The sequence below is a fragment of the Abramis brama genome, assembly GCF_963993115.1.
Source record: "Abramis brama genome assembly, chromosome: 16".
In the NCBI taxonomy this organism is placed as follows: Eukaryota; Metazoa; Chordata; class Actinopteri; order Cypriniformes; family Leuciscidae; genus Abramis; species Abramis brama.
The window spans coordinates 30,201,954-30,228,487 of NC_139978.1; the positions used below are offsets into that span (position 1 = coordinate 30,201,954).

General features: G+C 39.2%; 1 protein-coding gene across 4 annotated transcripts in view; it reads left to right on the forward strand.

Moving 5' to 3' along the window:
- Positions 1–26,534, forward strand: part of fibcd1a (fibrinogen C domain containing 1a) — a 118,714-nt gene that overhangs the window by 19,247 nt on the left and 72,933 nt on the right. For all 4 annotated transcript variants that reach the window (XM_084138876.1, XM_084138875.1, XM_084138877.1 and 1 more), the window contains one exon: positions 12,903–13,382. In XM_084138876.1, the coding sequence (XP_083995002.1) occupies positions 12,903–13,382 (480 nt within the window). The remainder of the gene's footprint in view (positions 1–12,902; positions 13,383–26,534) is intronic.

The following is a 26,534-nucleotide window of genomic DNA, read 5'->3' on the forward strand; positions in this document are numbered from 1 at the left end:
TGTTAACAGTAGTTAAAGCACTTTGAACTAACATGAACAAACAATGAATGACTGTATTTTTAATAAATAACATTAACAAAGATGAATGAATACTGTGTAACATATGTATTGCTCATTGTTAGTTTATTTTAGTTTATACATTTACAAATGTTAACAAATGAGACCTTATTGTAAAGTGTTACCAATTTATCTTTGTTAAAAAATTGCTGAGATGGTATGAAAACTGTTTTTTCTCTAGTTTCCACTACACAAAGCACTCGAGAACCGTTGTGATGTTCCAGTAAAATTATATAAAGCACCTCGGGAATGTTGTTTATTTCAGACTCCTAAACTAAATGTCACAAATGCATTTCTCCTGAATTTTTTTCTTTTTTTGCGTGAAGGATGTGGAACTCATATTCTCCTTGTGCACAAGACATCCGAAACAACATTTCACTTGCTTCTCAAACATAAAGTGAATAACATTTTGAGATATGTTTGCTTACTGTTGGCATCAAACAAATGAGACCTGCTTTTACATCTCATGCATTTGCTTTCTCTCAAATGGCATCCGTTGGTCCGTGTGTGTGTGTGTTTATGTGTGTACAGGCTGATCTTTTGTCCCCTGCAGTTTTGATCCAGCGTGTCAGAGCAAAGCCCGAGCTGACTTCTGTGTGTCAGCCATTAGGGAGCGGAGAGGAAGAGTGTGAATGGTGACTTATGGCATCCCTGCAGAAGCAGCTCTCTGGAGCCCAGAAGAGGCCTGAAAGACAAATCGCTGCCTGCACACATCGCTGCCTGTCCTTGGAGTGCACTGACAGGCAAGCCTGCAGAGAGAAGGCACTGTCACTGCTCCTTGCCACTCTGCAGAGTTACGCATACACAAGCCACACACACACCACACGCTGAGGCTAAATCATGTCAACAGTCAGTTGAGTGGACACACAGTACAGTTGTAAACACTTTCTGTTGTATATAGCAGTAAATGTATACTTTGACTTGAAGATAATGTGTACACTCCCAAAGTTTATTTCGTAGAGGTCGCTCTGGCGTAGCTCATGCAGATGCTTCTTCTGCAGTATCTTAAGCTCAGTGAATATTTTACCACACAATTGCGAGTATGGTAATGTTTTTATACAATGGTTAATTAAAGAAAAAGTTGGTATTAAAGGGATAGTTCACCGAAGAATGAAAATTCTGTCATTAATTACTCACCCTCATGTCTTTCCAAACCCGTAAGACTTCCGTTCATCTTCGGAACACATCTTTTTGATGAAATCTGAGAGATTTCTGTCCCTCCATTGACCGCTAAGCAACTACCACTGTGCCGCTTCAAATACGTTTATAAAGAGATTGTAAAACTAATCCATATGAATTGAGCGGTTTAGTCCAAATTTTCTGAAGAGACTCGATCGCTTTATATGATGAACAGATTTTATTTAGGCTTTTATTCACATATAAACATTGATCAGCGAAAATAAACAGAAGCTCAACCAAACCTGCTTGACGGGTGAGAACAAACCTCATTGGTTCTTGCACGTGCTGCGTAACATGAGAATGAACCTCATTGGTTCTCTACTTTGTAGACACAATATTGCTACGTCAACATATTTCCAAACAATCCAAGGCAGAATTAACTGTTTTGAATGAATTGATTCTGTGAATGATTCATTGACTCTCTCATAAGGAAAGGCACTTGTTTAATTCTTAAAGTAAAAGAGTGTTTTTGAGTAAATGTCTTTAGTGAATTATTTATATTATAACAATTAAGATATTAAAGAGAGCTCCATTTTGAGCTTTCTTTTCTATAGCTTAAAAGGCAAGACACAGAGTGTCCACAGAGTGTAGCAAATTAGCTGAAAATAAATATGAATAATCAATCATAACTTGTAATAATTATGAATATTTGGTCAAATTAATATTACAATCAATCAACCTGTTTGTCCCGTGAACACTAAGTGTTAATTGTTTATTAATTCTAAGAAATGTTCATTTCCAGGGAAGGGAAATGTCTTTCTTACTGTACAGTACTACTAAGAGCCTGTAGTCAAAATCTAAATCGTAAAATAAACTTTGTTGCAAGCAGAGAATGAGAACCAAATACGTATTGTGCACAAGTTTTATTAACTAAATCACAAACATAACTAATCTAAACACACATACACACAATCACACATACATGGGTAAAATTATAAGTGACAGAATGAAACCGGACACTGGAAATGGAACTATGGAAAAGATCCATTTAACTAAAGATTCATCATCTTATTATTTTCAGAGCACCTCGTTAAATGTATACTTGCATGGCCTTTGCAGTGAAAGCATTTCGTGAAGTCCCTGAAGAAGGATTTTGATGGTTCCATGAGTCTCCATCGACGACTTCTGCGTTGAATGAAGAAATGGTGATGAACTGGCATGGTTTGTTTGACTCTGTTCTGGTTGAAACAGTCAAACAGAGAGAGTTCTCTCTCTCTCCGTGAGCACATGGCTGGAGTGCAGATCCGGATCCTGGTCCGGAGAGGCCACGCAGAGCAACCAGGAGAAGGGAATAAGTCGGAAGAGTTGATGGTTGGAGTTGCGATTGATCTCTTCTGCATTGAATGAAGAAATTGTGCCAAACTCCTGATGTTGTCCTTGATTCTGTTGTGGTTGAGAGAGTCCTCTCTCTCCTGAATGAGCACATGGCTGGTTGTGAGTCAAGGCCTGCTGCCCTGGGGCTTGGTGCGGCCATGCAGGACAGCAACCTGAACGTACCGAGAAGGCCAAGAGAGGGAAGGGCTTGTGTAGAGGCCATATAAAGCCTGAGAAAGGTTCCACCCCTCTGGGTTGGCTTGACTTATGAAAAAGGTGGAATTTCCAAGCGGGAAAATTCCTCTGTTGGTGGATTTATGACTCTGTCTCAAGTATACTCACTTGCATGTGCAGCTGGATTGGTCACTGATGAAGAAACTATTAAAGATTCTTGTAATACTAATATGTTGTGCAGCTATCGACATATCATATCATTAGCCTCATAGCATAATTTTCCTAAGTCCTATTTTAAAAAATAGGACTTAGGCAATTATGCTATAAGGCTAACGATATACACAATCATTTCGATCTTCAAAGTACCTCAAAGTACTTCAAAGTACCAACCATGTTTGGTTATAGAAACCAAACATGGTAAAATTGAGGTTTCATTGACCGTTGGTTCTATCATAAAATACATAGTAGTATCAGAAGACACTAAACAAGACAGTAAATCATTCACACAGTGTCCTGGGGTGCATGTTCATTTATAGATCAGTTTGTCTATAAATAAATGCAGGAAAGTCTGTTTTAAGGGCTGTGGGTCTTTTCTATGACCTCTGCTTTTTCCATGTGACCACATTTTTTAGAGCAATAAACCTTCTTATCAGTGAGGAGTCATGGTAACTGAGGCCCTTCTTGCCATAGTTGGGTGATGGGTCCATAGATCCCAGAGTGAGTTTTAAAGATTATTTGTTAAAAATAACAAATAATTGTGTCTGATTTGTCTCAGTCGTTACAAGAGAGAGCGGACATACCTTTCCACACTGTCACGCACACAAGTCAAGTCAAAGTTATCAAGTAAGGTTTGAAGAACAGAGGTTTAGGGTCAGTGTAGGAGGATTATGATTAAAAATTGATGGCCACTTTAGCAGTTTTCAGATCCACTTTAGCAGCACATGGCCGCAATTTCATGAAGCAATATATACCATTGAAGTGTTTATTTCCTCTGTTCTCTGTGGCACCCGCTTATTTCCTTCGAGAAGATGCAGAGCTCGGAGTATACTGTAGCAGCTTCTCTGAAAATGCCTTCAGTAAACGTCACACTGTGCTGATAGACAAAAAACCCCTGCAACATTTATACAAAGAGTGCTGTTTCTTGACCTGCACTTGTGTAGTTCTCAGTTTGAAGTTTCTCTGCTTGAAAAAACATGGTTTCTTTTTCATTTTAATTAACTGTAAGCGCACTACGAGTACTACAAAGTGCATTATGAATGCTAATTCATTACCCCTGCCTTGTTTACCTCTCTCACCCTATGCAGGAAGTAGAATTATTTTTATCGCTCACCTCAGGCTATAACGAGCATGTTGCAGTGCTTTGACCTGCCAGTAACTCCTCAGATTGTTGGCGAGGCGCTGTTATCTGCTTTGGAGATGCTCGTGAAATGTTTCAAAGACACACAGAGGGCCCCTTCTCAGGATGTCATCACCTATTGGCTCAGAAAAGCAGTTCACACTTTAGTGCGATGCTGTTTTAATAGCCTCGGTGGAGCTGGTGGAACAGTCTGCTTTTGACAGCCTCGGGGACAGACCCCCCCCCCACCCCCACCCCACCCCACGCACAGTAAACTATTTATCATTTCAAACCGGCTAATGAAGCCACATATTCTGAGCCAGCAGATTGTGCTGGTTTGTGTGAACGCATGTTTGTGTTTTTATTTGTGTGGATGCGGCAGTGCGGATCTCGTAGTGAATCTGTGCTTGAGTTCCCGCGTCTTACTGCCATGCGACGTTAGTGATAAATGAACTGGAGAAGAAGTGCTAAAGTTGTGTGGCCATTTTGCAGATTAAGAATAATCCCCTACGTCTGGTCTGCCCAAAGCGCTAAGACTTACTCGTTGGGATTTCTGCTTTAAAATTGTATCACAAGATATTTTTTTAGGCCTTGGGTTGCTGTGTAATTCAGAGTGAACAGCGTAGTGATCCCTTAATTTGTGTTGACGGGCGAGGCTTTCAGGCGTTTGGCCTTACAAGTGTCTAATTTGTAAAACAACTGGAGCTTGACCACATTTAAGACTCGTGTTTTTGAAGGGGTCTCAAATGGCTCTAGGGGTCTTCAGATGCAGCCTTGATCTAAACCAGGGGTCTCCAACCTTTTTTTCATTTGAGAGCTACTTTTTAAAAATGAAAGTGGCCAAGAGCTACTCATGTATTACAATACTTAAATCTCTTAAATAATGTCGCATAACTCTCATATTAACAACTATCCAAACTGTTTTAGACCTAAAAGAGTTTTTGTAGGCTATATATGTCATCCTTAAATGTCAGAGAAAATGTTTTTATAGAAAATTGTACTTTGCATATTATACTGTAAAAACCAGCAAATAACAAATAAAATTAGCATCAATATGCACTTTTTTGTTTACATAAACATTAAAATAATAACATTAAAAATGATGGCCAGATTTTAAAGGAGTGTCTTGCAACATGTAATCTAACATGTATAAGTTCAAATAAAGTTTCAACAAAAAAGGTTGCTGTAGCTCTGCTACAAGATTTATTTACGGAGAAGAGAAAAACACCCGTAATGTGCACCCCCATCCTTCATGTTGACTGAGCTTTCAATGTTGTTACGGAAAAGGGTGAAGCTGATTGGTAGGTTCTTGTCACATGACCTGCGGTGCGCTTGTGGCATTCTGAAAAGTTGAGATTTTTTTATCTCGCTGCGCCTGGAAAAAATGCGCTTGCCGCGTGCCTACATTTGAAATAACAAACTCGAGCGTGCAAAATCTGCGAAATGTGAACGGCCCCTTGGCGAGCTACCTCCAATCAGGCCACGAGCTACTGTTAGCTCGCGAGTGACGTGTTGGAGACCCCTGATCTAAATCATGGCAGCAACAATTGAGAGTCAAAGAGTCAATTGTTTGGAAATCTAGATACTAGTTGTGTTGTATGTTTAGCTTTATAAATTCAGTAGCAGTGTTGCGACATCATTGCATGAGTATTTTGGTACACGACTATCTGCATCGGTAAAAGAATGCATGCCTAAAAGCCATTAGCAGAACAAGAATTCATAGAAATCATTTAGCTTTAAAAAAAATATATATATAGAACAAGTTTTGAATAAGACCCCGTTCTCAACCCTAATGAATATAAATACCCTATATTCTGGATGTATGCTATAAGTAGGTCAACACACATATTAGCAGATGCGTTTTCATCTGTCTGGGATTGGTTTTCTGCTGAAGCATTGAGAACATTAAAAGGTCACTCATCAAGACCCGTACAGTAGTTAATGATTACCCAGCACTCTTAAACCAGGGAGATCTGTACCTCAGGGGAAAAACTAAACAACTACATATATCTGCCAGTCTGTTTATTTCACCCTCTGAATGTATGTGCACAGCTGGGAGAGCATCTTTCTAACTTAAGCTCTTATAAGAAGATTAGGTCGGGCCTAGATTAGAGCCTTGAGGCACCCCAATATTTTAGCAGGCGCGGTAGATTTTATTGCAAGATAAAGGGACCCCTGAGCTAAAGCAAATGTTGTGGTATACATCATCAAGTCTATTATTGGGTGCTGATTGGGAGTGCTGTCCATCTGACTATTATCCTTTCATGTACGAAGACATTATTATGTCTTTATGTTTAAATCTTTTTCCATCTGTTTATCCATTAAGTGTGGATATTAACAGTAGCTTACAGTCTGTCTCACAAAGATGGTGCTCCATCTTGTAGTGCTCCACATGTATTAACAAAGTGTTTGTGTAAATGTTGACATACTTGTGTTATTTGTAGTTATGCCAAGTAAAAGTGAACTGACCACTGGTACAAATACAAAAGTTTGGAATCAGTTTTGCCTAATTTTGTACACTCAGAAGCTCAATGCAATTACACTCACTTTTGATTTGTGCTACGTTTGTCACTATAGATAAAATAACCAGTTCAATAAAGAAATGTAAAAGTAAATGATATAATGGTTACCACATTGACATTAGAAATTACATATTTTCAAGGGCCTAAGGAATTAACAATGACTGCTAAGCCTTTGAAATATCTCTGCTATACACATCGTAGTCTTCTCACATGTCACATACACATCCTAGATTTCTATTTCTATGAACCTTTACTTTCAAAAGCTTAGTGTAGTTTAATATTCACTTAAACCATGCTTGTGTCAAGGTCATCTTTGCAATAAGATTATTGTACATATTAGAACATGTGACACCTAAAAAGTGACTTTAAAAGCTCTGACTTTAACATGAAGCTACTGTATGCCCTAACAGCCTTTGAATCTCTGTTGAAATTGCCTGCAACCTCACTGGTTGTTCTGTTGTATTGAAAACCCTTCAGAACACATGCATTCATTGAAAAACCAATATGAACCTGAGGCAGTTCACATTCTCATGATTTTTAATCAGCAGAGCTGCATCCATAAGAATAGAAGGACACACAAACCCAATGAATGCGTTCAGGTTTTATTTATTGATTGAGTTATGATTAAACCATGTGTCTCGAGGGATGCTGACCCTTCCAAAAAGATAATCCTTTGTTTAAAGAACAGAGAGAAGACCAGTCAAAAGACAATTTTCCCTGGTATCTCAACTTATATAACCTACAATTAAACTAATGATGAGCGAAACCACCCTGAGGACATTTTTATTGCTTGGAGGTTACTTTTCCATAGCTCTGGAGACTTAATGGAGTTCTTCAATTATATTTTAACTTTTTCTCAGATGTTTCTCTTAAATTTCTTGATGAAATAAACAGAAGAACCCTGCGGCGCCCAAGTAGTTATCTGATATGACTTCCAATAAACACCCCTGTCCTCCAGTATGGATCCTTGAAGGATCTTTTCTCAATATGTCCTAAAAGTTTAGAGAAGACCAAGGTTTCGTACCATTAAGAATTGAATTGAGAATGCCTTTTAAATTCCAATTAAATTCCTCAATTTGAATTCAAATTCAAATCAACTGCTGATGGGATGTGGCCAGTTCAGTTCAAATTCACAAATTAATTACAAATAAATTGAAAAGGAGCCAATTCTTAATTTTCCACAACCATGGAAGAGACAGAGATTATTAACTTTACATTACTTATGATTTGATTTTAATTTGCTGTCTGTTTAATGTCATTGCTGTCAGGGAGAAACTATTTGGCTATTATGTAGATTTTATTGTTATTTCTAATAGCAAGGCTGTTTCTCTGTTATGCTTTTTTTTTGTCGGAGAGCCAATGTCAAGAGCAGAACCTGACACCTCACCTACATCTCCCGAATAAGCAATCACCAGCTCTGTCATGTGACGTTCCCTTCGTGTCAACGCATTTGACCTACCTCTCAGTTCCTGTGGCTGGTATCAGTGTCGATTCGCTGTGGGTCTTATAGGTCTAAGGTGGGCGGTGGAAAGAATGCAGTGGTGTTTTTGTTCCGCAGCTCCTCTGTTTCACCTCTCCTCATTCAAGAGCCTCATCTCAGTGCACCAGATAAAAGCCCTTATCAAATATTGTCTGCGCTCAGCTGAGCATGGCCCTCTAATCTTAACCTGTGTCTGTTCAGGGGGCATCTGAATACGTCTGCCCACTAGACTGTGAGAGGGAAGTAAAGGTGCGTAGATGCCTCTGAAGGCGGCTACTGTCAGGGCCCGTGGCCTAGTTAAGATGCAAGTCGTGGAATGGCGGCCGAATGTTTACGAGTCCCAGTTTTTTCTCCTTAACACCCGTAGAGAGGCTCTATCACAATGAAGAAGAGCAAGATTGATGGGCACTTGTACATAGAATAGACGAGCTTGCTGCCTCATTGTTTCGGTGAGGATTTCTCGCAGGGCTGCTCTGGAGGGAAAAGTCGGGTCTCGCCCGCGTCTTTGTTGCCACGCGGCTGTATGCGATATGCTCACAGTGGAGGGGTCAGATATAAGCCCGGTTAATTCCAGCAGACAGCAGGTATTGTTGCTTTATTGTAACAAATTGATCTGAGACCGCTCTCGTCTGGTGCTGCATGATGAAGTAGGCTGGAGTCTTTTGTGCACATTAATTATCTTTAAAATAAAAATGACAATGCCTGTGCTCGACGCCATGGGACTGCAGGAATAGGGCCCTCTTCACCAGGCTCCACTTTTGCTTTTGTTCAAAGGTATCTTGTGAAGAAATTCTTTATCACACGTATGGAAATACAATATAAAACCTCTGCAGAATAACATATCCATGACTCAGGGACAAAACACAGCTTTGTAAATTTAGATGTCTTTTACAGGGAGTTTTTGCATCAGAGCAAGGGCCATTATTTACAGTAGTGAGTGTTAAATCAACATCTCAGAGGGTATATGTCTTTTTATTGCATCTGTGAGTGTGTTTGCATATATGCAGATGTACAGTAGCCATATCACCCTGTAGCCCAAGACTGGTTGCCACTTAACACTGAAGCTAAGCAGGGTTGAGCCTGGTTAGTACCTGGATGGGAGACTCCTGGGAAAACTAGGTTGCTGCTGGAAGAGGTGTTATTGAGGCCAGCAAGGGGTGCACACCCTGTGGTCTGTGTGGGTCCTAACGCCCCAGTAAAGTGACGGGGACACTATACTGTCAAAAAGCACCGTCCTTCGGATGAGACGTTAAACCGAGGTCCTGACTTTCTGTGGTCATTAAAAATCCCAGGATGTCCTTCGAAAAAGAGTAGGGGTTTAACCCTGGCATCCTGGCCAAATCTGCCCATTGGCCTCTATCCATCATGGTCTCCTAATCATCCCCATATACTGATTGGCTTCATCACTGTCTCCTCTCCACCAATAAGCTGGTGTGTGATGGGGTTTCTGGCGCAGTATGGCTGCCGTCGCATCATCCAGGTGGATGCTGCACATTGGTGGTGGTTGAGGAGATTCCCCTTTCCATGTAAAGCGCTTTGAGTACCCAGAAAAGCGCTATATAAATGTAACAAATTAATATTATTATTATTATTATTATTATTACAACACTTGGTGATTTAATTTCAAATGGAAATGTCGGACTTGCTTGGCAAATGCTTTTATTCAAAGTAGTTTAAAGTGCATTCAAGCTATATGTTTTATCAGTGCATGTGTTTCCTGTGTATCAAACCCATGACCTTGGTGTTGTTTGCACCCTGATTTATGACTATTGGTAATGTTGGCCAATGTGAGAATGTTTGGGACCAGTTGACATAACTGTGAATTGCCTAATTGTTCCATCACTATATCTTAATTATTTGAAATTATCTTAATGAACATGCATTTTTTATGCCTAAAACTTTGGTTTTCTGTGACAAAAAAATCCATTTTTTGGCAACTTTTTAAACTTAAATTAACTTGGCTTGAATAGATTTATTTTAGTTACAGTTTTATGTATCTATTAATTTATGTATCTGTTGTTTCGCCATGGATGTTATTCTCACTATTAACTAGTTGGTTATTAGCATGCATATTACTTGGATATTGGCTGTTTATTAGTACTTATAAAGCACATATTAATGCCTTATTCTGCATGACCATACTCTACATCCCTTAATCCTGCCCAATACCTAAACTTAACAACCTTACTAACTATTAATAAGCAGTAATTAGGAGTTTACTGAAGCAAAAGTCGTAGTTAATAGTTAGTTAATAGTGAGAATTGGACCCTAATCTAAAGTGTGAACATAAATATTAAAATCCTAATGATTTTAGCCTAAATTATGAATGTAAATTCTATATATTCATAAAATGTTTACATTTATAATTGTTTTTTTTTTTGTTTTTTTGTTTTTTTTGTTTGCTAGGCCAGTAAAGACGTTTCTGAACTGCAAATAGAAATCTGAACAATTGGCCCGACCAAGAAAGCAGAAATAGTCTTATTTGTAGCTGTGCTCTGCTTCAGCCTGAGTGTCAGTGATTTAATTTCAATCATAAATGGCACTACGGCACATGGGCATTGAGTCACTCTGGCATATATGTAAAAATACAACAAATAAATGTAGAAAATGTACTCGAAGCTCTCGCGAGGGAGCGGCACCCGCTGTCAAGTGGAATATTGAAGTGGCACTTATAACAGCGGGGCGAGCGATGCAGGCTCCCCCTGAATAAAAAGACATAGCAAAATGATAAGCAAGCCCTCTCCAGTGCCTGCGTGGCATTCCCTAGTTTCCCATCAAATGTTCTTCACTTCATTTGTTGTTATATCTGCATTTGTTGCTGTACGCACACACACACACACATCTGCACACTGGCACACACTCGCGTGGATGAGAGAGTTGTCAACTCTGGGCACTTAACCAAACCGTAATATTGAGCTGTAAGGCTTATATCTGTGGTTTCTAGTCTTTTGCCCTGTGGGGATTTGCCTTCCTAGATCCTCAAAGGAAACACTGCTCATCTTGTCGTTTATATTCAAGCCCATCGCTCGGGCCCTGGGCAATCACAGAAATCAGTGTAAAGTGTTCACAAATGAGCTTCTGCCGCCCCTCCTCCTAATGTACATCGGCTTTGGCTTCATGCTACATTTTTAATGCACAATAAGAGGAAAACATGCTTGCATGCATAAGTGTTTTTGATATGTCTGAAGACTGTATTTAAAGTAATGCTGTCAATTTTGTGATACAAAAATGAAGGCAATTAATCGTGTCCCCTTCCCAACTCTACAGCAAAATGTATTGCTGTGGACTATAGGTCAGTTAAATTACTTATTTTATAATGTCTTTTCAGTGTCTATATTATTTGTTTTGTTTTGTTATTTTTTATTTATTAATCAGCATATCATGTAATTAATTTATAATGATAGCTCTAATATATAGAGTGTTTTCAGTGTTCTGAAAATATGTAGGCTATAGACATAAAACTCAAAAAGATAGGAAACATTTTGAATTGGATGATCGGGGTAAATTGTGCTTATACATGAAAACATATACATGTCTTATGTTGTTCTGAAGTGTAATACTAAATGATAAAATATGATCTTTAAACAGAATAAGTAAAAATTACAAATCACAATCCTGTTCAAAAATTTACACCCCCTGGCTCTTAATGGATCTTGTTACTTTCTTGAGAATAGGTGAAAATTTTCACTGCTGGAAAGGGTTCAAATATGCAGAAGATGCTAGAAAACTACAGAATGTGCAGAACCTGGATGACTTTTCTGAAGAAGAGTAGGCAGTTTAACCGCTCAGGACAAACAAGAGACTCATGAACAACTATCACATAACATGCAGTAAAAACAGTTGTCATCCAGGTAACAACACACGTTATTAAGATTCAGGGGTATGTAAACTTTTAAACTGGTTAACAATAACAGTAATTAGAAAAATAACATGCAGGTTTTATGATCCATTTATCTAGCACATTCTGCAAGGGTTATGTAAATGTATGCATATAATTTATTCTGATTTAAAGTCCCAGAAGTCATAATGATGATGTGAGCAATTTCATATATTTACATTATATATCAGCCCTAGTACAATATAACAAAGAGCAAAGGATACACATTATGTGTAATTGATTCTTTATCTGTTTTTATCTTTCTCGTTCTCCCACAGTGAATATAGTTTATTTGCTTCTTAAACCAGTTAAATGAGTAGCATTTTAGCTTTATAGTGATTCAAAAGGCAAATGGTGCACCAAAAATGGAAATGTAATTACAATCAATATCAGTTTGCTTTCGCCATGATTCTTTTATCAGAACATCCCTAATTCTGAAAGTCTGGGCTTAGAGAAAATCCTGAGTTTCCTACTGGTTGAGGTTGCATGTATGCGCTGTGAATACTATCATCCTGACTTAAATTATCTGGAGCGAGGGATGGCGATTAGGTCTTAGGCAACCGGGCAAATACATTTCATCTTCCCGTCTTTTATAAACACCTTTGTGAAAATCCTGAATTTATGCATTCAGGAGTCTTCAGGTGTTACATAATGGCAGATTAAACTTTCAAGAGGCATCTCCATGCATGTTTAATGCTCGACAGGGATTTTTAGAAATTTGTAAGCTGCAGTTGTGGGAAACCTACTTTTTGAATCTGTGTTATCAGTATATGTCAGATTTGATATGCCCTCCTGCAAGTTTAGTCAGTGCAGAGTATTATATTATATATATAAAAAAGAAAATTAAAAAAAATTCATCCATCTATGATGTGCTGGTCATTTTAATGCTTCTTTTGAGACATGTTTTTTTTTTTTGTATACTAATGCATCTTGTTCTGTGTCTCTTTTTCATGCTCTCTACAGAGGATGAGCTGTAGCTATCTCCTATGCACCATCCTTCTCTTTGTTGCCGTGTTACTGGCTGTCACGGTAACCGGGATCATCCTTCTGATGAACCATTACCAAGCGCCCAGCGGCCCCGATGGCCCCCCTCTCATCAGCACTAACCAGGATGAGGCTAATGCCCTGGTAACCATCGAGAGAGGCGACGGCTCCCGCATTAACATCTTCATTGACCCCAACTGCCCCGACTACAACAATAACTTCCTACGTCTGGAGGGCGTGCAAACCTCACTGCTGCACTCTCTCACCGACCACGACACTGATCTGAAGTCAGTGAAAGGGCAGGACCGGGCTCTGCTTGTTAAACTGGCTGAGGAGGTGGCCAAACTGTCCGCCCATGCCAGTCAGCTGAAGATGGAGTACAACGCTCTGAGACAAGGCCAGGGCAACATTGGACAGGAGCTCAGCACTCTGCAGACCGAACAGGGCAGGCTTATCCAGGTTAGTTTGAGAAATGTCACTTGTGCTCCAAGAGCAGGCCTGACGAATCAGCCTGAAATGAATTTTGTCCCTGTAGTCATAGCATTATCCACAAAGCCAAATTCCTGTCCATACCAAGTCTGAATTTCTGGCATGAAGAACTTGTAGAACAAGATTTTAAAATACAATGCTGGGAGAGTTCACAAAGAATAAATGGCGCCGTTGATAGTGCTTTTTGCATTGTTTTAGTGCCATATTCACTAAAGGAATTATTAGGTAACAAGTTAGGTAAACATGTACATGATGTGACCACATTCACTCTCTTTCAGGCTGGTTCTGGGTATGAGGTTGTTGGGAATGCTGCACACTGTGTGATCTGGCATACTTTGCTGGGACTTTGCGGCATTGCCCAACTACTTCTGTCCAGGTACCTGATTCGGGACTTTACATCACTCATTTGGATATATGTGTTGTGAATTAATTAGAATAGAAATGTTTAATTAATTATCTTTAATAATAACAGAAACAGTTTTGTCATTTACAAGGTTGTTCAGCTATAAGAAAAGTCTACTCATAATGCATAGGAGGGCGAGAACGTGCAGATAGAAAAAGAGAGAGAAGAGAAATTAGATTGACTCCATGTGTGTGCGCTGTATCTATGTTTAATCCTGTTCATAAACGTCAGTAAACAGTTCGTTTTATTTTAATTCAAGTCGTCAGTGGTCATTAATGCTTGTTAAGGAAGAAAAGACACGACAAACTTTGGTGCCGAAACCCGGGATACCTTGCAGGCAACATCCGAAATGGCGGAGCGACTTGAAAGACTACTCAGAAAACGGAGAGCTGTACGCGGTTCCACGATTCCGTGGTTTCGTGCAACTGATTAAGTGAGGTAATTCCACAGACAGCCAGAGCTATCCCAAACCATGTAAAAGACCAGACACATCAATTGAAATGAAGCAGAAAAAGCATCACATGCCATCAGCTGCAGTATTGCAAACCACCAGTCAAAGAATACAGAACTGTCTTTTCTGTGACAGTGCAGCACACAAAACAGAACTGTGTCCAGGAACTGATATTGCTGCACGAAAAGTAAAATTGATGAAACTGGGACGGTGCTTTGTTTGTCTTGGGCCAGAGCACATTGCAAGATTCTGTAAGGCCAAGGTGTGCTGTAATGTGTGTGGAGGCAGACATCATAGTGCTGTGTGTGTGAGAAAGGAGAAACAAACACTTCAGACACTGACTACAAAGATGATGTAGTTTCTTCATTTGCTTCACATTCTGTTAAGATACAGCCCAATAAACAGAACGCTGTGCTTCTTCAGAATGTAAGAGCAAGGGCAGAATGACCTGGTGGACGTAAAAGCATTCGCTGCTTAATGGATGGGGGCAGTCAGAGAAGCTTCATCAGTGAGAACACAGTAAGAGCTTTAAAATTGCCTGTGACAAGGCAAGAAACGTTTACTCTTCATACTTTTGGCTCTGCAGCACCAGTAACATCAAGGCGCAACACAGTGAAAGTCATTCTGCAAAGCATCTGGAACAAAGAGCAGAAGGTGGAAGTAGAAGCGCTCGAGACCCCCCAAGTGTGCACTGCTGTGATGAAGATTCCAGGTGAGCACATCCAAGCAGAGTTGAAACGAAAAGGCTTGCAGTTGGCAGACTACCCAGATCCCAGCACTTGTGATACAGAGTTGTCTATGCTGATTGGTGCAAACTATTATTAGCATATAGTGTCAGGCCAAGTGGAAAGAATCAGACATGCACTTGTGGCCATTGAGAGCATTTTTGGATGGTCAGTGCAGGGCCCAGTCACAATGTCCAGTGTTTCTGACACAGCATGCATGCACTTACAAATTAATGAAGACACGCTGGTCTCAGAACGCCTGAAAGCCTTCTGGGAAATAGAGTCCCTTGGCATTACCATGCAGCAGACAGACAGCCCTGAAGAAGAGGAGGCTCTTCACATGTTTGAAAAAATAACTCAGTACAAAAAAGGGCGATATGAAGTTGAGCTGCCATGGCGACCTGACAAACCAGAACTCCCAGATAACTACAGAATCGCAAGGAAAAGATTTGAAGGACTTTTGCAAAAAAGTTGCAGTCAGATGTAGTGCTGTATCACAGATATAAAGAAGGACAGAGATGCAGTGCGGTTCCTCTGGCTCACTGCACCATCCAATGAAGACGCAGGTGAGAAGCTGCGTGTGCTACGGATGACGAGAGTGGTGTTTGGGGTGTCCCTTAGCCCATTCCTTTTGGCAGCTACAGTGAGAAAGCATCTGAAGGAATATGAAGACCAACTTCCTGAGGTAGTAAAGATAATAAATTAATCACTTTATGTTGATGACTTAAAATGCCTTCTCCATAACTACTGGTGCAAGGGAGATTATGTCTGCAGCTGGCATGGACCTTTGCAAGTGGACAACCAATTGTGATGAGTGAACCTGCAGAGGAGACAGAATCTACACATGGATCAGTGCTGAACGTACTAGGCTTGGTATGGAGAACTAAAAGAGATTAATTTGTCTTTGACCTGACTGCATTGCTGGATGCTGTAGCTAAAAGAGAGAATACTAAAAGAAGTGTTCTAAAGCTTTCTGCTCGCATATTCAACCCAATAGGCGTTCTTACCCCATTCACTGTGCGATTGAAATGCCTTTTCCAAGAGATGTGGATATGAGGCCTCGGTTTGGATGAGGAGCTGCCCACAGATCTTGCACAAGAATGGCAAGAATGGTGTTCAGACCTTACACAGATCCACCACATACACATTCCTTGTTGGTATGGAATAAAATCAGTGCACAGACACGACGCACATCAACTCCACATGTTTTGTGATGCAAGCGAGAAAGCTTATAGTACTGTAGCTTATCTGCTGCGAGTAGCTGATGATGGAGCAAAGACCACATGCCTTGTTGCTTCAAAGTCCAGGGCAGCCCCCCCGAAGAAGATCTCACTGCCTCATCTTGAGCTGATGGGAGCAGTGATTGGAGCAAGACTAGGAAACAGTCTGTTAAAGCCTCTGAATATGGAGCTCCATCAAGTTCATATGTGGATGAATTTGATGATTGTGCTGCAGTGGATTCGCAGTCCAGCTCACAAATGGAAACAGTTTGTGTCAAATCGAGTGTCAGAAATCCAGTCTTTAACCAATCCTGCAATGTGGTCTCACTGTAAAGGCAAGTTCAATCCTGCAGACCTTCCCACCAGAGGTCAGACTGCAGCTAACCTGAAGGAAAGTGAACTGTGGTGGAAAGGACCTTCATTTCTGACTGCACTGAATCTATTGGAAGAGACAGATGAAGATCAAAGCGATGAAGATGTGACTAGTGAGCTAAAGCAAGGTCAGCAGATCATCGTGCAACTCAGTAGCGGCAGTGACGAAAAGAGAATGGAACCTGTGCTGGATTTACTGAAGTACAGTAAGCTGAAGCAAGTTCTGCGAGTCACCGCTTGGATCAAGCGGTTTGTGCACAATGCAAGTTCAAGCTCCAAGTTGACTGCTGATGAAATGTTTGAAGACGAGAAGTACTGGATAAAGTTGACACAAGATAGCAGCTTTAGTCTTGAAATCAATTTGCTGAAAGCTGGTAAGACCCTGAACGCAGATTCAAAAATCAGAGACATAAAACCTTTCCTTGACGGAGATGAATTGCTCTGTGTTGGAGGCAGACTGCAACAGTCAGACTTTAGTTACAGAGAAAATCATCCATGGATTCTGCCCAACAAAGACAGATATTGTGAGCTTCTGGTTCAGCACAATCATGAATTTATCATGCATTCTGGTCTGAGAGACACACTAGTACAAATTAGAGGTAGATACTGGATTTTGCGAGCCAGGCAAATTGTGAAAAGTATTCTGTCAAAATGTACTGTGTGCAAAAGATTTAAAGCAAAGCCCACACAGCAGAACACTGCTTCATTACCACGAGACAGAATATCAGAGACCCCCCCCATTTGAAGTAACTGGCATAGACTTTGCAGGTCCACTGTATGTGAAGAATGATCGTGCACTACGCAAGGCTTATGTTGCTCTGTTCACATGTGCTGTCACTAGAGCAGTGTATTTAGAGCTGGTTTCAAGTCAGTCAACAGAGAGTTTCTTGTTAGCAAGCGATTTGTTTCCAGAAGAGGGCTGTGCAAGGTCATCTATTCGGACAATGCCAAAACCTTTAAGAGAGCAAACCAAGACCTTAGTGAGCTGTGGAAAGCCATCAAAGATCCACAAATTCTGGAATACTTCTCAGGGAAGTGCATCACTTGGCGTTTCATTGTAGAACGAGCAGCCTGGTGGGGTGGATTTTTGGGAGAGGCTTGTAAGGTCTGTGAAAACGAGCCTGAGGAAGGAAAGGCATCGCTCAGCTTTGAAGAAATGTCTACACTCCTTGCAGAAGTAGAGGCCAAACTGAATTCCAGACCCCTCACCTTTGCCCACAATGAGCTCGACGAGCCGCAGCCACTAACACCAGCACACTTCTTGGTTGGTGAACGACTCACTTCAATGCCTCCAAAACCATTTCCGGCAGACTATGATCATCCCACTGTGAGTAAAGAGGATATGACAAAAAGGTGGAGATACAGGAACCGACTCATGACCAACCTGTGGAATCGCTGGAGGAAGGACTATCTACTGGACCTGAAATCTGTACATTCCTGTAACACACAGAAACCTACTGAGTTGAGGATGGGTGACATTGTTCTCATAGGAGATGCTAACATGCTGAGACAAACCTGGAAATCAGGAAAAATTGAAGAGCTGTTTCCAGGCCGAGATGGCAAAGTTAGATCCTGTAGTGCTGTGTTAAAGAGACCCATTCAATTGCTTTATGCATTAGAGATTTAAGTTGATGAACATTTGTTCATGGGGGGAGGATGTTGTGAATTAATTAGAATAGAAATGTTTAATTATCTTTAATAATAACAGAAACAGTTTTGTCATTTACAAGGTTGTTCAGCTTTAAGAAAAGTCTACCCATAATGCATGGGGCGAGAGCACGCAGATAGATAAAGAGAGAGAAGAGAAATGAGATTGACTCCATGTGTGTGCGCTGTATCTATGTGTAATCCTGTTCATAAACTTCAGTAAACAGTTTGTTTTGTCGTCAGTGGTCATTACTGCTTGTTAAGGAAGAAAAGACACGACAATATGCCTGGTTATAATGGAGCAACCCTTTAAATCTGGTTTACCATCTGCTTTCCATTGGCAGGAATAGCACGGTGTTAAAGGGATGGTTCATGCACCCAATAAAATGAAAATCCCACCCTCAAATTGTTCCAAACCTGCATAAATTTAACACTATGGAAGTCAATGAGGCCCATCAGCTGTTGGGTTACCGTCATTCTTCAGAATATCTTCTTTTGTGTTCAGCAGAAGAAAGAAATTCATGCAGGTTTGGAACAACTTGAGGGTGAGTAAATGACGACAGAATGGTGATCCAGCAAAAGCTAGGTTTATTCAGAAGCTAGGTGATTTTTTTAACTGTTCAAATGCTGAAGAAAATCACTAACCACTTGATTTTTTTAATTGAATTTTGCCATATATATAGTATTCATATTTACTTGTAATTTGTATATATTATTTATATACTTATTTACAATATTATTATTTATTATAAATAAATAATTTGTTAATATATATTTGTGTGTGTATATATATATATATATATATAATTTTTTTGTAAAAAAAAATTTACACACAAAAAAATTTAATAAAAATTAACAGGGCTTGACATTAACACTTTTCCACTTGTCTGGGACAAGTGGATTTTTTGAAGGGACAAGTAAAAGAGAATTTTACTTGCCCGACCGGACTAGTAGCCTGATTAGAACATTAATAAGAAAAAATAACTAGGAAATCACTAGTTGCCCTTGAAAGGTGCATATATTTAATTTTAGCAGATTTAATTATATCAAAGCTGTTTGAACACTGATGAGAATATTGCTTCAGAATAAATTATATTTACAACACACACACACACACACACACACACACAAACACACACACACACACAAAAATCGAAGCAACTGTTTTACTCGGACAAGTGAATGACAGAATTACTTGTCCGAAGGACGAGCATATGAAAAGGCTTAATGTCGAGCCCTGTTTTTAATAATTAAAGTCTCTAATGCATGCCAAGGCTGCATTTAATCAAAAGAACAGTAAAAATAGTAATATTGTGAAATATTATTACTTTTTAAATGAACTTTTTTTCTATTTTAATATATGTGATGGCAAAACTGAATTTTCACCAGCAATTTCTCCAGTCTTTAGTATCCATGCTCCTTCAGAAATCATTCTAAAATTCTGTTTTGGTGCTCAATTATTAATTATGTGATCAGTATTTATAATGGTTCTTAATATGATCAAACAGTTTTTGCTGCTTAATATTTTTTTTGGATACAAACCGTGATACATTTTTATACAGCACAAAATATACAGCAGGGTTGTGTGGCATTCAAATTCCTCAAATTCTCAATATTACCCAACTTTGAAATATATTGTGCGTCTGTTTCGATAAATAGCATCTGATTTCATGTGAACAGACCTTGACACCTTCCGCATGAAAACCAGATTTTGCTGAACTTTTTGCTGATAGCATTTTTAAAATAGTTCGGTTCAACTTCATAAGCACCATACTGCTTGCCTCTCCTTCACCTGTCATTATGTTAAAGGCTTCATCAGCACCGTCTGGATTGTCAAGATGGAAGAGTGTAGGAAAATCACAAGCACCATTACTCACAATGTCCCACAAGTTCCCACTTTATGACCTTTTATGAGTGTAACACTCACTGATTACAGAAGACGAGAGATTATTTATCCTTGACAGTAATTTGAGCCTGAAATACTAAGGTTTCTCAAACATTCAACAAATCTTCCAGTGTTTACAAGATACCATTTCTCTCTTCTGCCAATATGGTGTCGGCATACTAAAGCTCTTTATGAGCTTTTCCCGCGTGATGAACTGCTCTATCTTTATTTCTTTCTCTTTTCTTTTTTTCTTTAATTGAAACTTGAGGGAAATGACTCGCCTGTGAACTAGCGGGGGATTGAGCTCACACTACGCAGCCGTATGCCAACATCCCCACCAGGCACACACCTCATTTTCACTGTGCATTTGAAGATGAGATGACAAAACGAGCTGGAGCTCAGTGGTCAAACAGTGGAAGACTTTATTTGATGTGGCAGACCACACAAGGACATTATAGTAGAGAATTCAGTCAACCACATGATGTCTGTATAAGAAATATAGACCCATTTGAATGTGCTCGACTGAAATTTGCATGTTTTATATCCAAAAATAATTGATTTAAATATTACAGTTGTTTACATATTGTATATATTTGAATGTGCTTTTTTGAGATTCAACTCTGTAGCTTTTCAATGTTTTCAACCTTTTTACTTTTTCTATATACATATTATATATTATATTAATATTATATGATCATATTTTATATCCAAAATATTATAAAATATATATTATATACAGTTCTCTCTCTCACGCACACGCACACACACACACACACACGCACACACACACATATATAATATACATATATATGAGGAAATTCAATGGATCCACTTTGAGCAGAACAGAACTAAACACATGAAAAACCCATCCATAACAGAAAACAAGCATAGATTACCTGTAACACTGTGTGTATGTATAATATATATGTTATTATATACTGTTATATTTGATCAAAACAGCTGTTACTATTTTACCCAGTATTGCATAATAATTAAATTATATTTAAGTACATTTTTGTTATAGGAATATCTTAATGATCTACTAATCATCTAAACAGTCAAATCCCTTGTTAAATTGTGTAAATTATGGCATAATTGTAATTTTCTTTTATGTTTATCAAAGTGCCGTAGGTGGTCCTGTGTGTCTGATATGTGATAGCATCATTTCAGACCTGGCTCTGGAGAGCAGGAGACAGAATGAGAGACAGATGGGATCTGCGGCCCCTACATTTAGATCAGCGTTTTATGAATTCAGCCAGTAAACCAGGGCCACGCTTTCATTACATTCTCTCGGCCAGACAATAAAAACACTGCCCCATCAATAGAGATGATTGGGTTGAGAAAAGGGGGTTGTGTTCCACAGCCTTGTGGAGTTTAGACTCTACAGCCTGGTAATATCATGGGAACTTTTTATTATTTATCACAGAGTCAGTGATAACTTCATGATATGGATGGATTTCTCAGCCCAAGGGACGCACATGCTTGTCGTGGTTAGGTTGATGGGAGCTATAACCTGGTTTGCACACACTCTCCTTGAAAACCACAGGATAAATCTGAAAGTAAATATGAGGCCATTGAGTGGAATTACAAGAATACCGAACGAGAGTTCTGAAGGGTAATTTCAAAACTTAATTACAGGTATACCATGATATCCTGAGCTCATATTATTAGATCTGTCTATAACCTGTGTTTAGCTTAAATGAAATGCAATATCTGCCCAGTGCTTACTAGAAAATAGTGGATTTGATAATGTTATATTAAGTAAGCTCTATTAAATCTTAATAGGCCTCATTAAATTGATCTTTGTCAAATGTAATTTTTTTTTATGTGCAGAGACATGTAAGCTGCCACAATTATGTTCTGTCTATTCTGCACCTGTTCTCGTTAGTCCCTGATTAGTTTACCTTTCTCCACCTGTGTCTAGTTAGTTTCCTCATTTCCTCCTGTGTATTTATACTCCCTGTTCTGTTCAGTCGCTTCTCGAACGTGGTTGTGTCTGTCCTGTCTGAGTTAGTTTCAATAAAAACTGTACCCTCTTCAACGACCACAACAGCGTTACATAAGCTTTATAAGGGATTAGTCAAACATTATAGAGAAAATTGCTCCTTTTGTTTGATTGGCCTGATATTCAGGCTCAATTAATTGGTGGTGACATTACCCGTTTTTCTGAACAATACAGCGCCAAAAGGGTTTATGAAGTAAACATCCCATTCATTTTTTAAATATTGTGTTTAATTCCCAGTGAATATATGTTAGTACATATATATGAATATGTTACATGTAGGTTAGGGTTAGCCAGGTTAGGGTTAGCCTAACCCTAACCATATATATAAGGGGTGGACCGGATCGCAGTTGATCCGTGATCCTTATGGACCAGGCCCCACGGTTCGGCACGCATGTGATTCGCGGATTAACTGCTAAATTTAACCATCATAGAGTGAACGTTTATAATTTGGACATGTTTTGTCTTGACAAATTACACATTCAAAGAATTTTAAACACTGAAGAAGAGGCGAAAATCGGGACATAACATTTGCGGCACAGCCGCACGCACCTGAAGAGCGCACAGAGAGAGAGAGAGGCGTGTTTTAGACAGCGCTCGAACACCAAATTGATTCCTCTTTCGCGTTTCCTTGCCCTTGAACGGACACATAAACACAAAATGATGTCAAAATACCCATCTAAATGCCCGTCTCGCCAAGTATTCTCTCGTTTATGTCATAAGTGAACAGTTGAGGAAGAATCCGGATGTTTGTCAGTTTTTTTCGCTACGTGCAGTCGGTCTTAAATTGACAGCACACACCTAATATTCCTACTGTTGTCTGTAGCTATGTTTCCATCCACACGTTTTTATCCGAATTAAGTGATATCGAATGAAAAATGCCTTATGGAAATAGTAAAATTCGACTGAATTTCATGAATATCGACTCAAATGAAATACGTTCTGTCTCATCGGATTTTATCTTGATCGATATACGGCTTATGCGATAAACGCTGATGGAAACGTTATTTGTGTAAAACCATTTTGTCTAGCAAAACTTTGTTCGCAAATATTTGCTTGAATGTTGTGCGATTCAGTGCGAAAATGAATGGAAACACCTTAAATTGTCTCAAATCAATTCGATATACCAATTTGATCGCAAAACAGCATGTGACGTCATTACGCACAGGTTTTTATTCGCTTTAAAGCCATTGGATGGAAACACACTTTCACCAGCATTATTCGCATGAGTTTTTTTACCGAACTTCAGATAATTCAACTGACAAGTGGATGGAAACTTAGCTTGTGTTATTAATATTAATAAAACAACAAAATACAGCTTTATTTTATGATCCGTTCCACCACTAATATATATATTTTGAAATAAACCTAAATTATAATGTTCTTGCTTATAATCAATGCATATTAACCAAGTGTCGTAAATGGAGAAAATAAATGGGAAAAATACATCTGGAGCGAAGGCTGCTGAAAAAGTTGGTAGTAGGAGTGTTAGGCAATCTCTTTAATTTTTCCAGTTTCTATTATTGCCACTAGTGGTGCAGAAATCAGACTATTTACCTTTGATCAAAAGAAGGTTTATTTCTTCCAGTGACAGTGGAATTGCTGAGATGCTAAGTAAATCTATCCTCAGGGTCTCTTTGAAGGATAGATAAAGGTTTCTTTTGTGGATCCCAAGGTGCCAGCGATCTGACTCGGCAAAAGCCCTGGATCTTTAATGAGGTTGGCTGAATCCAGGCCTCCTTAGTCATTATCCCACCTCAGTGCTCCCGAAAAACTAGAACATGGAGAACATAGTGATGCATTAGAGGGAATATGCCACTTTTATACCATAACTTCCACAGAATGTGCCCACTGTGTAACATTGCACGAGTTTGCATGCTTTTAATCTGAATATATACAATGAAGTCCAAAGCATTTGCTTTTTCATTGTTGAACCTTATTGTATATGATGCATTAAATTCAGTGGTTAATCACTATATTTCTTTTGCAAAGTCAGCTCAACGTTTTTTAAATAGCTGCACTTTAACTTTCAGGATATATAATTTGTCTCCGGCATAGTACCTGCCACCTCCCTCACCCCGTTTAGACTGGAGTGCTCACAACTAGGTCACTGCCACGGCTGCAGAGCTGGCAACACATCTAAGGTGGCAGGAGATCAGTAGCATGCATTTGGGGAAGTAGTTTGCACCTCACTATTCCACTTTAACAGCATCTTAATACAGTTGTTCAGTGTGTCGTGAAACCTGGGCTTAGTAAAGGGCAGGTAAAACTCATTTGTTCCTTCAGGAGAACTTATTAATCCAGCTACAGGACCTTATTAGAACTCTCTTGTTAATAATTATGAGCATAGACTCATTAGAGCAGTTGCTGTGGGAGATTGCTCTGCGAAGAGAGGAGCTCATGGCCTTTCTACCATTACGATAAACCTTTGGCAAAGAGACCACTTGCTTTTGTCCTTTTGCTTTAGAAGGTGGGAGCAGGAAGGAAATGTTGACTCATCTGTCAGCCAGACTTTGAAATTAATACATGCTGACACTTACCCTTTTCTCCTGGCAAAATCGCATCTGTCGTCTGCCGCAAAATGGAAGGATGGAAAGAGCTGGTTCGACTTTTTTGTGATTGTTGTTATGCCTGGACAATGACTTTGTTGTCATTTATTTAATTGTTTAATTATGCTTTAACTCACTTTTTAAAAGTATCTTAAACTCTCTGAGAAGAAATGTAAATTTGGTCGTAATTTACTCACTCACATGTCATATCACACATTATGTATATGTACAGTATGCAGGGCTTGACATTAACATGACATTAACCGATTTCAGTGATATAGCGTGTAACACAGTCACTCCTACTAGCCACTTTGGCGGGTTGAATTTTATATACTATACATTTTTTAATTGTTGTCTTTTAAAAAGGCATCTGAAATAATAAAATAATTGCTATCTAGTGTTGTCAGAAATATAGATTTTCCGATACATATCGATACTGTAATACACAGTACCAGCTGTGCGTTCACGCTCTCTCATCTCTCCGATAGCGAGTGACACAAAAAACGCATCCCTTTACTCACTCGTTTCGTTGCATTTGCTCCGGATGAATATTGTTGGTGTCACAAGGCTTGAATTTTGGCGAGGGATTGCATGTATTGAGCATAATTTTACTCATTCCTGCAGATTTTGTGCTCACACCCAAGAGTCCGTGCGTCAGGTCTTAAAGTGACAGCAGCCTAATATACCGGTTGCCAAATTATGAGAGAATATAAAAAATATCTAAATGGCAGTTTTTCCATATGGTATCGATGTCTAAATTGTGGCCAGTGAAAATGCTGAGTAGCTAGTAACTTTGGAAAGCCACTAGCCACAGTGGCTGGCGGGCAAAAGAGTTAATGTCAAGCCCTGTATGCATATGTAGTTGCTGTAGAACCAGAGATTTGGAAATTAATGCTCAATCTATGGGAAAAGTTCAGTACACTTGAGTGCAGGATCTTGTGTTTTTCCGTCATTTGCATACTAAGAAAGTTTTGATGTGTCAGCAAGCAGGGCAATTTCTCCCTTTGGTCTCCTCCTGTTCGATTGTGCTTATTAATCTTTCGACTTTGATCTATCATCAGTCATTTCCAAAACTGAGAGCTGTGTTCCAAACTTGGACGCATACTCTGTTGGCGAGATTATTGATGATACAGAGTCTTGCGGAGGAAGCGTGTTCGAATATGTCTATGATTAATGAAAGCCCCTCAAACAGGAAGCAAATTTCTTTGAAATAATGTTTATGCCATCGATGTTCAGGTCCAGCCTGGAGATGACAAATGGCCCAGGCGGCACTTCTTTAAAAGAGGGGCTATCTATGTCTCTTTATCTGCTAAAATGTTTTGGCATGAGACTCTTAACCTCAGTTCATTTCCCTCTATCATCTCTTAACACGTTTTAGAGCGATGGAAGTAGACAGACGTCGGGTAGATGTGCAGTCAGTGGGCGCTTATGTGCCTGGTTCCATGCCGTGACATTGGCTGTGTTCGTAATAGCTTACTACCAATCTGCTATTGCTATTTCTGCAGTATGTGGTACAGGTATGTATTATGGGCACAGTATTTTTCTGTACGCATAGAATAACTGCATGACCTGCTACATTCGCCTCATAAACCAGTGTTTACTGTGTGAAATATGATATCCCACAATGCAATGCTTTTGACATTTACAGTGTGATGCACGATCCAGTAGTAAAATAATCTTTTTCTTGTCTCGTTAATTTATGTGAATGGCCAAATGTTACGAAAGATGATAACAGATGCAAAGTGATGAGGTCATGTAGCGATAATTTAGCATACGACTGATTGACTTTGAATTGAATCTGCTAGTATAAGAATCTTCTAGCAAAATCTAAATATATTAAAGACATGCTTGGTCTTTTCCTTCTGTTC